Source organism: Lottia gigantea (assembly GCF_000327385.1).
Source record: "Lottia gigantea unplaced genomic scaffold LOTGIsca_25, whole genome shotgun sequence".
Taxonomy (NCBI): domain Eukaryota; kingdom Metazoa; phylum Mollusca; class Gastropoda; family Lottiidae; genus Lottia; species Lottia gigantea.
Window position 1 is genome coordinate 1,962,361 of NW_008708752.1, and position 12,821 is coordinate 1,975,181.

The 12,821-nt window shown below is 31.6% G+C and overlaps 1 protein-coding gene across 1 annotated transcript; it reads left to right on the forward strand.

The window, feature by feature from the left end:
- Positions 1-7,692: 7,692 nt before the first annotated feature.
- On the forward strand, positions 7,693-12,247 carry LOTGIDRAFT_117095 (hypothetical protein; the record flags this gene model as incomplete). The annotated part of the gene is made up of 4 exons (XM_009055703.1): positions 7,693-7,919; positions 11,068-11,335; positions 11,716-11,862; positions 12,167-12,247. The coding sequence occupies 4 exons, from the start codon at positions 7,693-7,695 to the stop codon at positions 12,245-12,247; spliced, it is 723 nt and encodes a 240-aa protein (XP_009053951.1).
- Positions 12,248-12,821: the final 574 nt, after the last annotated feature.

Below are 12,821 nucleotides of genomic sequence, written 5' to 3' on the forward strand. Positions count from 1 at the left end.
TCAGATTTAAATGCTTCACTAGCGCTTAAACATCACAGCTCTCATGTCACGATCTTTCAAGGAGGGGCCGGAACTGATCGTCCTCCTTTTAGTGTCGTCCTTTCATAGTACGACCGCTACCAGCCGAATTAGATTAGCAGTATGTACACTGATTATCGATGTGTGTACTGAACGTTGAAAGATCATAAATTAATGTCAATCCGTCCAATAAATTGATATTAACTCTGTAAAATAATTAGAGATCATTATCGTTTCATTGTTTAACCTTATTTTTTATAATACCCCATAAAATCATTTACACTTAACCATCCTGCCTAATCAATTGCAATTGCTACATAATAAAGAAGTGTGGCAACGGCTGATCATCTTCACAAATAAACATACGGACTCCACGGTAATTGTTTTCGACAACAGGATCTGAACCGACTCCATGCACTTTCTGATAATCAAATGCGAATAGAGCTGTCGCGAATGGCTGTCAAGGGACCCTTACAACATAACGATAACCAGAGTATTATCGCAAATAAGAAGAGCGGTCAAACGCAACTCTCATGCAACTGAGTTGCGTTTGGAACTCATGGCCACTTTCATTATTTGCCATGGTGTATGGACACCTTATGTTACTCTTTCCAATTCATACTTGAATACAATATTGTTAATGACTGTTTAAAAGAAGCTGATCAAAATCTTTTGATTTGAAAAAGCTTGAAACTACATTGTAATCCATTAAAAACACAACATGAAATTATAACCAATCACAATATCAAATGAAAATTGTATTTTAAAATATAAAACGGACAAAAAATGCGTGAAATTACTAAAACGACATCAAGCTTAGATCATTAATTTGGACTAAAGTGAAAATTACGTAAAACTTCATTTAGTTGGGTTAGTTTGTAAAGGTGTGGTGAAGTCACAGTGCTTGTGATTTCCTATAGCATGACATTTCTAATTCAACGGAAGTTACATCACGCTCACCTTTCCTGCAATCCATCACCAAAGCTGCATTGAATCACAGTTTCAAATTAATTAAAGTCTGAAACAGCCAAAACCCCTGCGGATAAGATTCAAAATGCAAACAGTTTCCAGCAAACAAAAGTAAGGATTATATATTTTCAATATATTTCAAATGTCAGCGATTTAAAAACTGACAAAGTTCTGACACGACAGCTCGTTATGGATCCCTTCTTGTCGAATTATAAACCTTTGTTGTTTTTAATGTAATATTGAAGAGCAGTTTAGGACACCCGGTCACCCTCCGCTACCCTGGATATTAATGGGCACACTCTGCACACTCCTGTCGTAATATGCCTAGAGAAAAAGTGAAGGGTATTTCGAGGTGATTGAAAGCTCTTGACATGTATTAATGTCCGAACAACGGAAAATTAAATTTTTCTTGTTGTCGACACGTTGTAGCCCCCGAGCTATTATCATCCATACTGAGGGTTAATAAGTAGATCCCACGGGGTTCAACATCTTTCGATTAAAAATTCCTAGAAATTTGGGCATGCAACAAGCTAAATACTTTTTCAATAATCTGTTCTCAATATTATCATTCTTTTGATAACTCATAGTATAATCATTAGCTTAACAGAATTTAGGACGTAAAACTCCATTTTAATGATTTTATTTGCGTATTAGAGTGAAGTATATCGATCACCACGGGGCAAGAAAATTTTTGTTTTCTTCTTGTTTAAGCAACAACCATCGTTAGCCTATACTTACCTATCGGCAAAGATAAAAGAGACACGATCAAAGAGTACTGCCGATTATTAAAGTGATGAAGATGGGGATGAATGTCTAAATTAAGACAGATTAAAACATTAATTTCTTGTAATTGGTTCTTTATATTGGCTGAAGTATCTTTGTATGAACCCCAAGGATACAAGAAAAAAAATCTGAGATACAAGATAGATAAAAACTACATGATTGATCAGTCAAAATTCAAATACAATTTTCTATTTTGTTGATAATGTAAGATTTGGGGAATTTTTTGTTCAACAGTGCGTATCAGGGTTGAAATTTGTAATTTTGTAACACCACGTTGGTTCACATTCATAGCACAAATAGTGAGTGATATAGCGACTGAATTACCTTTACAATATTTCGAATTGATTTGGATCCAGAACCAAATTTTGTATCTAGAACTATTACATAGAACAATTTCTTATTTTCTTAGCATTTTCTTTTGTTTTAAGCACTTTTAAATATATCTCCGTCATGGCTCCGGATATCGTGGACACATCCACCTGGTTCCAACCAAAGTGCACCCCTTAATGTATTTTATTTAAAAGTGATGCCTAAAAAACTCATTATCATGAAGTTTCGTAGACCAACCCTGGTGTAATGAACACGATATATGTGGGAATCTATCTCCAGGATAAAATTGTAGAACTGATTTCCTTGAAGTTGATTTTTCTTCTCTCCAGTTTGCTTCCCAACTCTTTGCTATTGAATTACTATATTTATAATCTTGAACATGGCCCACCACGCGTTTCTTAAATAGCTCGATTTATGGGAGCACAAACATAATGAGAGTTTAATTTGTAGTAGACCAGGGCGATGAAAGGGTTAACACAAAATGATTCACTTTCATCAGAACCTCTGCAATATATCAATAGATAAGAATGCTTATTAAAGAGGCATATACAGTATTTTAATTCACAAATAAACGTGTACTGGCGTCGCTTGCAGGCTACAAAATGGACGCCATTTTAATATCATTAAGACATAAAATGACTTCTTTATTGAAGAGCGTTCATTGGCTAATTAAATCGAGATATCTTTTGAAGAGACTTGTTATTGGATTTGACTATAAACCTGCAAGGAAAAAAAAGCGAGCGAATACCGGGTTTTCCGGATTATCGCCATCCGGATAAACGCAGCTTCAATGTATATAAGATTTTTATGCAATTCAAACCTCCTGTTTAAGGATCAGCATCTGCAGTTTAGATACCAAAGAAAGTCTGATACACAAATGACCGATGTAAACGTTTTAAACATGTAAATCCCAAACGCAATATGGATTTTCCTGAAACAGTCAGACCATTAAAGGTGTATCTGGCTGAATGTTAAAATAATAAACAAAACAATAAAATTTATATAAGGTGGTGAAGTTGTTACTCTTTATAACTGCATGTTCAAACATCAAAAACACTGAAATCTCACAAAAACTTAATTACCTCCCTTGAATTCAACACTTCAAACAGAATATTAACTTTTTATTGGCTAATCAAACCGGAACTGAATTGATGCCATCTCAAAATGTTAAAGAAGCGTTTTGATCAATTTTGACAACTATATATATGTTCAAAGAACCCGGAAGGGGTGCATTCTTTATAGTTTCCGAGAAACTTCGCATTGACTCTTTATAGAGTATATATCAGTAATGTTTGGGGAAATAGTCTTTGATTAAAAGGAAAATTAATTCCTTTATCGATGCATAAAAATAAACAGTCAATTGCAGTAACTTTTTGTGAGCGTTTCCTTCCTTAAATCTTCTATCACAAACGGTGGTAATTCGAGAAGGGAACTGTTTTAAGTTTACGACGAAAACAACCTAAGAGAAAATCACGAAATAGTAAGGGTTTAGAGATGGGAGTGGTAATAGAAAGAAAAGGGTTGAAAACCTCTGGTCTATATGACACAGTTTAACCGGAATGAAATATAAAATATTGTCTATTTTCATCATATTAACTTTCGTTTGTTCAGCAGACAGAAACAAGCAAATTTCTCATAATCAAACTTCTATAAAGGCCGGATATTAAATTCACCAAAAATAATATCTCTAGCCGCCAGTTTTCATATAAAAATCACAGTAAAATGAACCATTTTCACTAAATCGCCGTTAAATTGGCTTAACATTATTGTCGTTTTCTCTTGGGGAATAAAAAAATTATGCTCATTTGGCGTCTTATGTTTTCATGGCCGAAGTATAACTAGAAAATTTGATTTGGTGGCTTAAAAATCAATTTTAGCGGAACAAACAACTAAAGAAACAAATGAAAACTGTAGTTAACGTTATAAAAGTGGGGTTTGGATTACAGTTTTACTGTTATTTTATACTTTATCAAAGAACAGTTGTTTGGTGATTTATTTTGTAATAAAAAAGATATTTCAGAAATTGTAGAAACTATTCAAATAAAATTATATTAAATGTTTGATGTGTTTGTGGTTTCTATTTTGTGATATTTACAAATCAACCACATAAAAATCAAAGTACGCTATCTGATCTACCTCTCATGTCCTAAATTCTCGAAATTCCAGATCACTATCGCATCAACAATTAAAGTAAAATATTTATTGTGAAGAGATGTCATAATTTTGTGATGGTAAATAAGAATGGTGCTGCTAGAAGATGTTGGTACACATGAAATGTTTTTGAATCCACTACCTAAACATAATGGAAATTATGGGTTTCCTCTATCAGTGGTGACAAATTCAAAATTCAATGTTCAATATAAAATTGCAAATGTTTTTTTGATTAGAGAGTATTTCATAAGATAATTGAGAAAATGATTACATGTAGCATAACACTATAACATAACACTGACATAACACTATAACATAACACTGACGTTAACACTAACATTAATCCATGTGAAGCGTATCAGACCAGATGATGATAATAGACCTCCCAATGTTCAGGCAGTTTTAAATAAACAACGGTAAATCGTATCAGGAATGATATCACTTCTGTTAATAACATTTGATATTACAAAACTACCTTGATACAATATAAACACCAATTTAAAATGCAATATTGATAGATTCCAAACGAATATGAAACCTGGAAACTTTCTGGACATTCGATGGTCAACATATGGGCAATATATTGCGGTAATTTAATCGCAAATCATGTGGCTTATTAGAAGGTTCTTTCTATCAGGTTTGATTGAATATTGGCAACACTAAAAGAGTAATAAGTATTTCGGCGGATGGCGGAACCAAGGCAAGGAAGCGTAGGCCTACACTTCAAAATCACCTCGTGACAGTCATAATTTGCTCTGTTTTTTGACAAAGTGATCAGCCATTATCTTCATTAATCAAAGATTTTTTCGTCGATTGACATGGAAAAAACCTAGAATGATTTTAAGTTGTTTAGAATTGATAAACCTGTGAACAAATAAAGACATGATTTTTTTAAACTTCTAATTTTGAATCTAATCCTTCTTTAAAACTTCTCAATTTTTCTTGTGATAATAACAATATCTCTGCATCTATAGTTTCATATCAATAACGTCAAGTTTCTTTGTTGGAAGGAAATGAACAAAGGTTCTATAAATTACACCATGTAATTATGTCATAATAGATAGAATTACATGAAATGCTAAAATTTCAATTTACCTGACATTAAAGAGACTCTGCCAACTTTAAGGTTTGATCAGGAAATATTGTGAGCAACGAATTTCGGGGCGAAAACGGTACTATTTTTCAAAAAAAAAAATACAAATTTTTCGAATTTTTTCGTGTCTTTTTTGATATTTTTCTAAATTTCCTTAACCATTCTTTACATTTGCAATACTTTCAAAACAGTTTTCAAGTTTTTCTGTCAATTTTTCTGCACCATTGTTAAAAATTTCTGTACAATTTTTAAAATTTTCTTTACCAAATTTTCTATACATTTTTAAAATTTTCTTTACCATTTTTGTAATTTCCTTTTCAATTTTTTCAATATTTTTATATCATTTAGAAATTTTTATTCTCGAAAAGAAGTGCATGGCATAGTAACTTTCTTAGGTGGGTTCCAAAAATAAGCATAGCGTCTTCTTTTTTATTGGACTTATACAATATAGGAAATATTTAGCAATGAGAATTCTAGTACAGGTTACTTTAACATAATTAGCATTTCATTATTGTCAGAAATGGAATGAAACATAAGGTCATTGCATGATGGGAGGGTAATTTCATATCTTGTGATTTTCCTCACATTTCTTACGTTTTTCTGTCACCGTTTTCTTCGTTTTTTTAGCATGTAAGCGTCAAACAAAGGGATATTTTTTACTTTGCGATTCAAAGAAATACATGTAATGTAATATGAAAGATGAGTAATTTTTTTAAAAGCATATAAGGTTATAAAATTAAAATAAAAAAGTTCTGAAAACATCACTTATTGACAGTGGAGCAAGGGGTGGATTTTTTTGGCCTTTTCTGGAAACAAATAATGGCAACGAGAAAACTGGTAAAAACAACCTGAGAAAATTTGACTAGCCTATCAGCATATTATACTGCAAGAGACATATATTGCTTATTAATATATATATATAGGTCAATGTAGGCTTAATATGCAAATTGGGTTATTAGACTGGGTTTAATAGAATAGAAAATTCCTTTTTACTTCAGCAAATACATGCCCAGTGTCTAACACCGAGAGTTCAATAACCGATAAAAGGAATCCCCAAAATTCAAACTAACAAAAGTGACCACTAAAGAGGTGTGACGTGATGTCCATTCAGCATCTCTTAATTAGCTGACATTTGTGTCAAGTCTATACAATAGGGAACGTGCCACCGTTTGATTAAATATCTTAAAGAAAATAAACAGTCGATTAAAACAATCTTCCTGTCGATAATCTATCGCTATAAATAAAACGTCATCACTTTCTGAACAATACGTCACTATATTATGAACAATGCGTCACTGCTTTAAGTGCTCTAACTGATATATGGCATTGATCAACGGAAGTAGCGACTGTGGGCTCGGTGCTCTTGCAAAAACAAAACATCAATAATATTACTAAAGATTTATATTATGCTATAGTTCTTATATATTTTTGTTGTTGTTTTGGGATGGGTAGTATTCAGATATCTTAGTTGTTGTCACATATAACTTTAAAAATCAATAATTTTTGTTTTTAACTCCTGAAAAAATTCTGAAGAATACTAACAGCGTTATGCTGAAAAGGATACAACAGAATTTTTTCTCGATTTCAAATGTGTATCCTGCAGACTTTTTCTATTTGAACCATTCCTGATTTCCCGTTTATCTGGTGTAGCCTACCTGTAATTCCGAAAAAAAAACGTGACTGCAATATGAACTGCAACTACCAAAACAGACAGTAGACAGATTCTTAATTTCCTTTTTACCGTTCTAGCTTAAAAGTTCATAAAAGTTAATGCAGAAATTTCAGTTGAAAAAATTAAAATCTTTAAGTGGGAATGAGACCTCATAATCGTCTTATGACAAATTGAAAACTGTAACAAAAGCAGATTTTCTTTAAAAAAGAAAGAAAACCAGATGATTCTTTTTAATTAGAAATCGAAGAAGAAAATTTTATTCCGTAAAAAAGGGTGGATAATTGAACTCGAGATCTCGAGAAAAACACCTTCCTCATTTATCAAGTTGAAGGGTTGAAACACGCCTCCTTGGTCCTAACGTGGTCGAGAATTGAAAATCGACCAATGAGATGAAAGGAATGATAAGATGCGTGCATGAGATACAGATGATAAAGGAATAATAGCAAACATACGATATGGAGGCTCTCTATTGTATTTCGTTTTGAGTGTATTTACTCAACTTTTTTCTATGTAGTGTAAAGTCAATATCAAACCCTACAGTAATATTTGTAATTCGGATCGATGCGTTTAATCCAATGTTAAGCGGGATTAAATTAGTGAAATGGCATTTAATCCGTATTTACTGCAACGTTCTATGGACTACACGATGGGATCCTTGTTAATGCCCAATCCATATATGCCATCTTTACCAATCCATCCTGCAGGATTAAGCCAACCCAAATTTTCTCAATTGAATGGTTTTGCCAGCGACTTTTTATCTCATCCACAACCGTTTCGACCATACAAAGTTCCTGAAAGTGATGATGACGTCAAAGATGATCCAAAAGTCGAATTGGAATCCAAAGATTTATGGGATTCGTTTCATAAATTTGGAACGGAAATGGTTATTACGAAATCCGGAAGGTGAGTAATTTAATCTTAGATTTTGACATTCAAATTCAATATGCTTGTTGTCATTTATTTGCTTTGCGTATACATGCTTTCATAAGCTTATGCTCGCCCCTTTTCAGATACATCCCTACACCGTGTTAGGCTCGGGGCTGCAGCTTAAGAGAGATTCACATATATGTACTTTTGTCTGGTTTGAATTATGTTTTTTTAAATCATATTTGCTATTATGTCGGTTTGTGAATACCGAAAATCATAATTAAATAATATAACCCTATTTGTTAATAATCATATTAAATGATATTGAAAATGAATATACGTTATTGGAAACTAGACACACAGACAAATATGAGACAAAAATTCATCATAAAACATAATAATGTCGGAATTCAAAAACATGAAAAAGAAAAACAAAAAATTAAGAAAAAGTAATGTTATCCTCATGAAAATAGTGGCGGTCAAAAAAATGGCAATTTTTTTTTTCGGAAATGGCCTTTGTTTTACATCCGAAATTTTCCCAAATTTAAAGATGGCTTCTGTCATTTATTTTAATTATCAAAACTCATTAACCTATTTTGTTACATTTTATGTAATTTATTAGAGAATTAATAACAGGTATTCATTATTTATGTATGAACACCAAATGGATTTTGGTATTTTAGATAACAAATGAATTACAGATAAGGCATAAATTCTAAAAAAACGATCAAAATCTAGGCAAAAGATTTCATATTCAAATTCTATATGAATGACCTACTGCTTTTATTTGTATAGCATAGCATTTGAGTTTTTTTGAAAGCAAATCATCATGATTTGGTTAATCATTGGGTGTATTTTACCGTTTTTGACTTTGTGGTTTGTTTTTGTTCTGGGTTTCATGATATACTAAATTACTATGAAGTATACGCCAGTTTCAAACTAACAAGAATCGGTGATAAGTATCAAATATCATTTTGCCCACAGGTAGATACATTTCTGTTAACTTTGTAAAATAATTCTTCATTAATTTGCTTATAAATTATTTTTTGAATTATTTTCACCTCGACATTTTAATTTTGCTTTGAGACTTTTGTATATAGATGAAGAAAAATTCACCAGGTAGATCATAATATACTCCTTCTTTAATATCTAATCTTTCAACCTATTGAGATAAACTCAATAAATGTTGTATCACAAGGGAAGTAACTGATACTAAAATTTTAAAAAACAATTAATTGATAGAAAGGTTTAATGAAATATATTTTCAATACATAATACATTAGATACATATCAAAACTGATTATTTATTACAATACATGTTGTGATTGAATTATGTTAATTGTTGTTATTTATATTTATATGTTTACAATCAAAACCGTAATGTATCCAATAACAATTTCATATTCTGCTTTATAAAATACTTTATAACATTATTAGATAATTAATTATGGCTGCTAGACTAATGGTTAAAATTTCTATTATTTCTCGTGGTTATTTGGGACAAATTCGTGAAATAACACATAAAGTATTGTACATGTCATATCTATCTATATAAATATGTACTAGATGACACAGTTGTACCATATTAATATATGTATTATTAAAAAATATGATCAAAATTTGTCTATAAGAATGTATCTTCACAAAATATGATACATATGATGCATAATGTAATTAGGCTTGTATTGATACATAAGAAGTACATGGATGAATAAATGAATAAAAAGATAAATCAATTAAGGAATATATAGATGATTCTGTTAAATAAACATAAAATAACACAAAACAAGCTTAGAATTCAACACAAATATTAATACATAAATTATGATACATGGTTCATGATACACAGATATAAAAATATATAGAAAAAAAATGAATGAATAAATAAGAATTGTATTTGATAATTTCAGTGATTATAAACGTAATCAGCTGTACTGATCAAAATGAAAATGTATTTTCAGCACACGGATGTATCATGATACATGATTTATTAATCATGATGCAGAAAATAAAAAAAATCAATAGATACACAAATTTATATAGAATACCTTCCAATAATTGATATTATCATGATTAAACCAATAAATAAATTCAGATTTCATGAATATGTTTAGATAACTTATGTATCATCGATACATCCATGTAATAATATTATAATATAATATCATGATACATGTTTATCAACATAGGATATATACATCTGTATATTCTCTTCTTTTGACCAAGGTCAGCGTTTCTATAGAATCGTCTATAACACTCAATGCCAATAGGCCAGTGACTATAATAAACGCTGTAATGGGTGTCGCTGACTGACATTCCCCTTCTTTTGAACAATATCACCTAATGCTCTTTTTTGAAGATTTCACATAGCTAATACTTTTGTTACGGTATATTTATCGTCTATACTGCGATGATAATTTATAGATAAGGCTGTCCATTATTAAGCTATGAGCTTCTTTCGTCCAAAAACTTAAGTTTGACTTTCATTACGATAAGTACGACAGTGAAGGTCGCTTGAGCATGACCAGACCACACTTTCCGAACACCCAATACTACCCTGCAACTGAGTTTGTGAACTATGCATCCCTTTCAGAGAGTCCACTAGATTTAGTTTTCAGTGTCGGGCATACCATGCTCATCCTTCTAGAATACACCACGTCAGTCTGAAAATGTATTTGCCAACTCGGCAATTTAACAATATTTTTAGTAATACTTTGGTTTTTCCCACTCTTCTTGATGATTATTAATGCAAATTCAAACTGGTTCTGTTACTCTGGTTTGGGCGAGCCTTGAGGGCGAATATAACAAAGGGATTAGACGAATACAAAGAAATGACATAATGGACGCGAACAAAAGAATATTAAATAAGTCTTAATTTGAAAATTGATGGAAATGAAAAGTTATCATGACAAATGAAATTTTACCCACAGAAATTAGATCACAATAACATTTAAGAGAGTATAACAGCGTAAAATTACAAATACCAAAATAAATTTGCCCTTTTTCATTCAAAAACATGTAACTACGAAAATTTAACACGCGAGATTTCATTTTCTAATGCATATTAGTCTCTATTGAAAAAATATGCCCAAAACGTGTCTTCAAGACATCGACATATGTCCATTCTGCAAAAGAACCCTATCTTTAAAATAAGCGCAATACGTTAAAATAATTTTCATTTCAGACGAATGTTTCCACCATTTAAAGTGAAGGTCTCCGGATTGGATAAGAAAGCTAAATACATTTTACTCATGGATATCATAGCCGTTGATGATTGTCGTTATAAATTTCACAATAGTAAATGGATGGTGGCTGGTAAAGCGGATCCGGAAATGCCCAAGAGAATGTATATCCATCCAGATTCACCTAGTACAGGGGAACAATGGATGCAGAAAATTGTCTCGTTCCATAAACTCAAGCTTACAAACAATATTTCTGATAAACATGGTTTTGTAAGTTATCACTTTGTAAGTTGCATTCTCTAAATATATTATCTCAATAGTAAATCAAAAAAGAAAAACAAAGGCAAATAAAATTCATGAAAATTTTCAGAAGAAACATCAGAAGAAAATTAATATTAAAGCAAGGACATAAAGGACATAGAAAAGTAAAACATTTTAGGAGGAATGGTTGTTTGACTTTTTGCACTTGCACTGTCACAGTGTCACTTTTGAGACATACAACCGACTTTCAGTTCGTCTACAATTAAACGAAAATATTCCTGATTGATAGAGACCGTTGTTACTTCGAGCTCTTTTAAGACAATTATTACTTATGACGTCATAATATTAGTATACCGGTACTTGTAATACACAATCTATTTTCCTTGCAGACGATTTTGAATTCAATGCACAAATACCAGCCTCGATTTCATCTGGTGCGGACAGACGATGTGCTCAAACTACCATACAGTCCATTTAAAAGTTTTATTTTTAAAGAAATGGAGTTCATAGCAGTAACGGCATACCAAAACGAAAAGGTAACACTAAGTAAAACTCTCTTGGAATAGTTCAAATCGATGTTATTAGTGTCATTTTACTTGTTTTCCCTTAACATTAAAGTCAAAATTTTTTAATTAATGCTTCCAATAACTCATTTAAAAAAAAAAAAAAAAAAGAAACAGAATACAATGGGTAACAAAAATTTTTAAAACGTTAGTCTCCAAAGACATACTGGAAACGCAAAATGGCGAGAATTTTACAAGATTTCATAGCAATTTCAAAATTTTTGGTATATTTGAGTACCTTTACGTGTTTCATTACACCCTTTTCTCTTCTTTCCAGATCACTCAGTTAAAAATAGATAATAATCCATTTGCAAAAGGTTTTCGGGATACAGGAGGCGGGAAGCGGGAAAAGAAGTAAGTGATGTTTTACCTATCTCAAACCCCAAAACATGACCTCTATATCCACCTGAAATCAATTTCATAACGCAAGGGATCCATTGAACATACTCAATCATACATTTGAAATTTCTGACAAAAGTGTTATTTTATTCCAGGAAAAGCTGCTTCGTAGTAACCCACAGTTCGTCTGGTAATCATGTAGCGCCATCTGGAAGTAGTCAGGATGAGACAATCAAAATAGATGAAGATGAAAGCGACGAAGAAGTTAATATCGAAGGTAAATTTCAGTCTGACTTGTCGATTTACACATAAATACTATTTGGAGACTTAATTGTGGTGATGCTTCTTGGGTAAATATACATTAGACCTCCAAAATATTAGTATCCTATGGAAACACATCCTGTTTCAGAAAGATTGTTCGCGTCAGTAAACATCTATCTATTTGTACAGGAATCTGTTATTTATTTTTTTATGTCATTATTCAATAAGCGATTTCGTTATGTAAGGAGTTGGGAATAGTTATTGAAATTCTCGATCCCATAGTGCAACACATGTACTCGATAATACAATAAGCGCTTTGAATATCAAGTGCT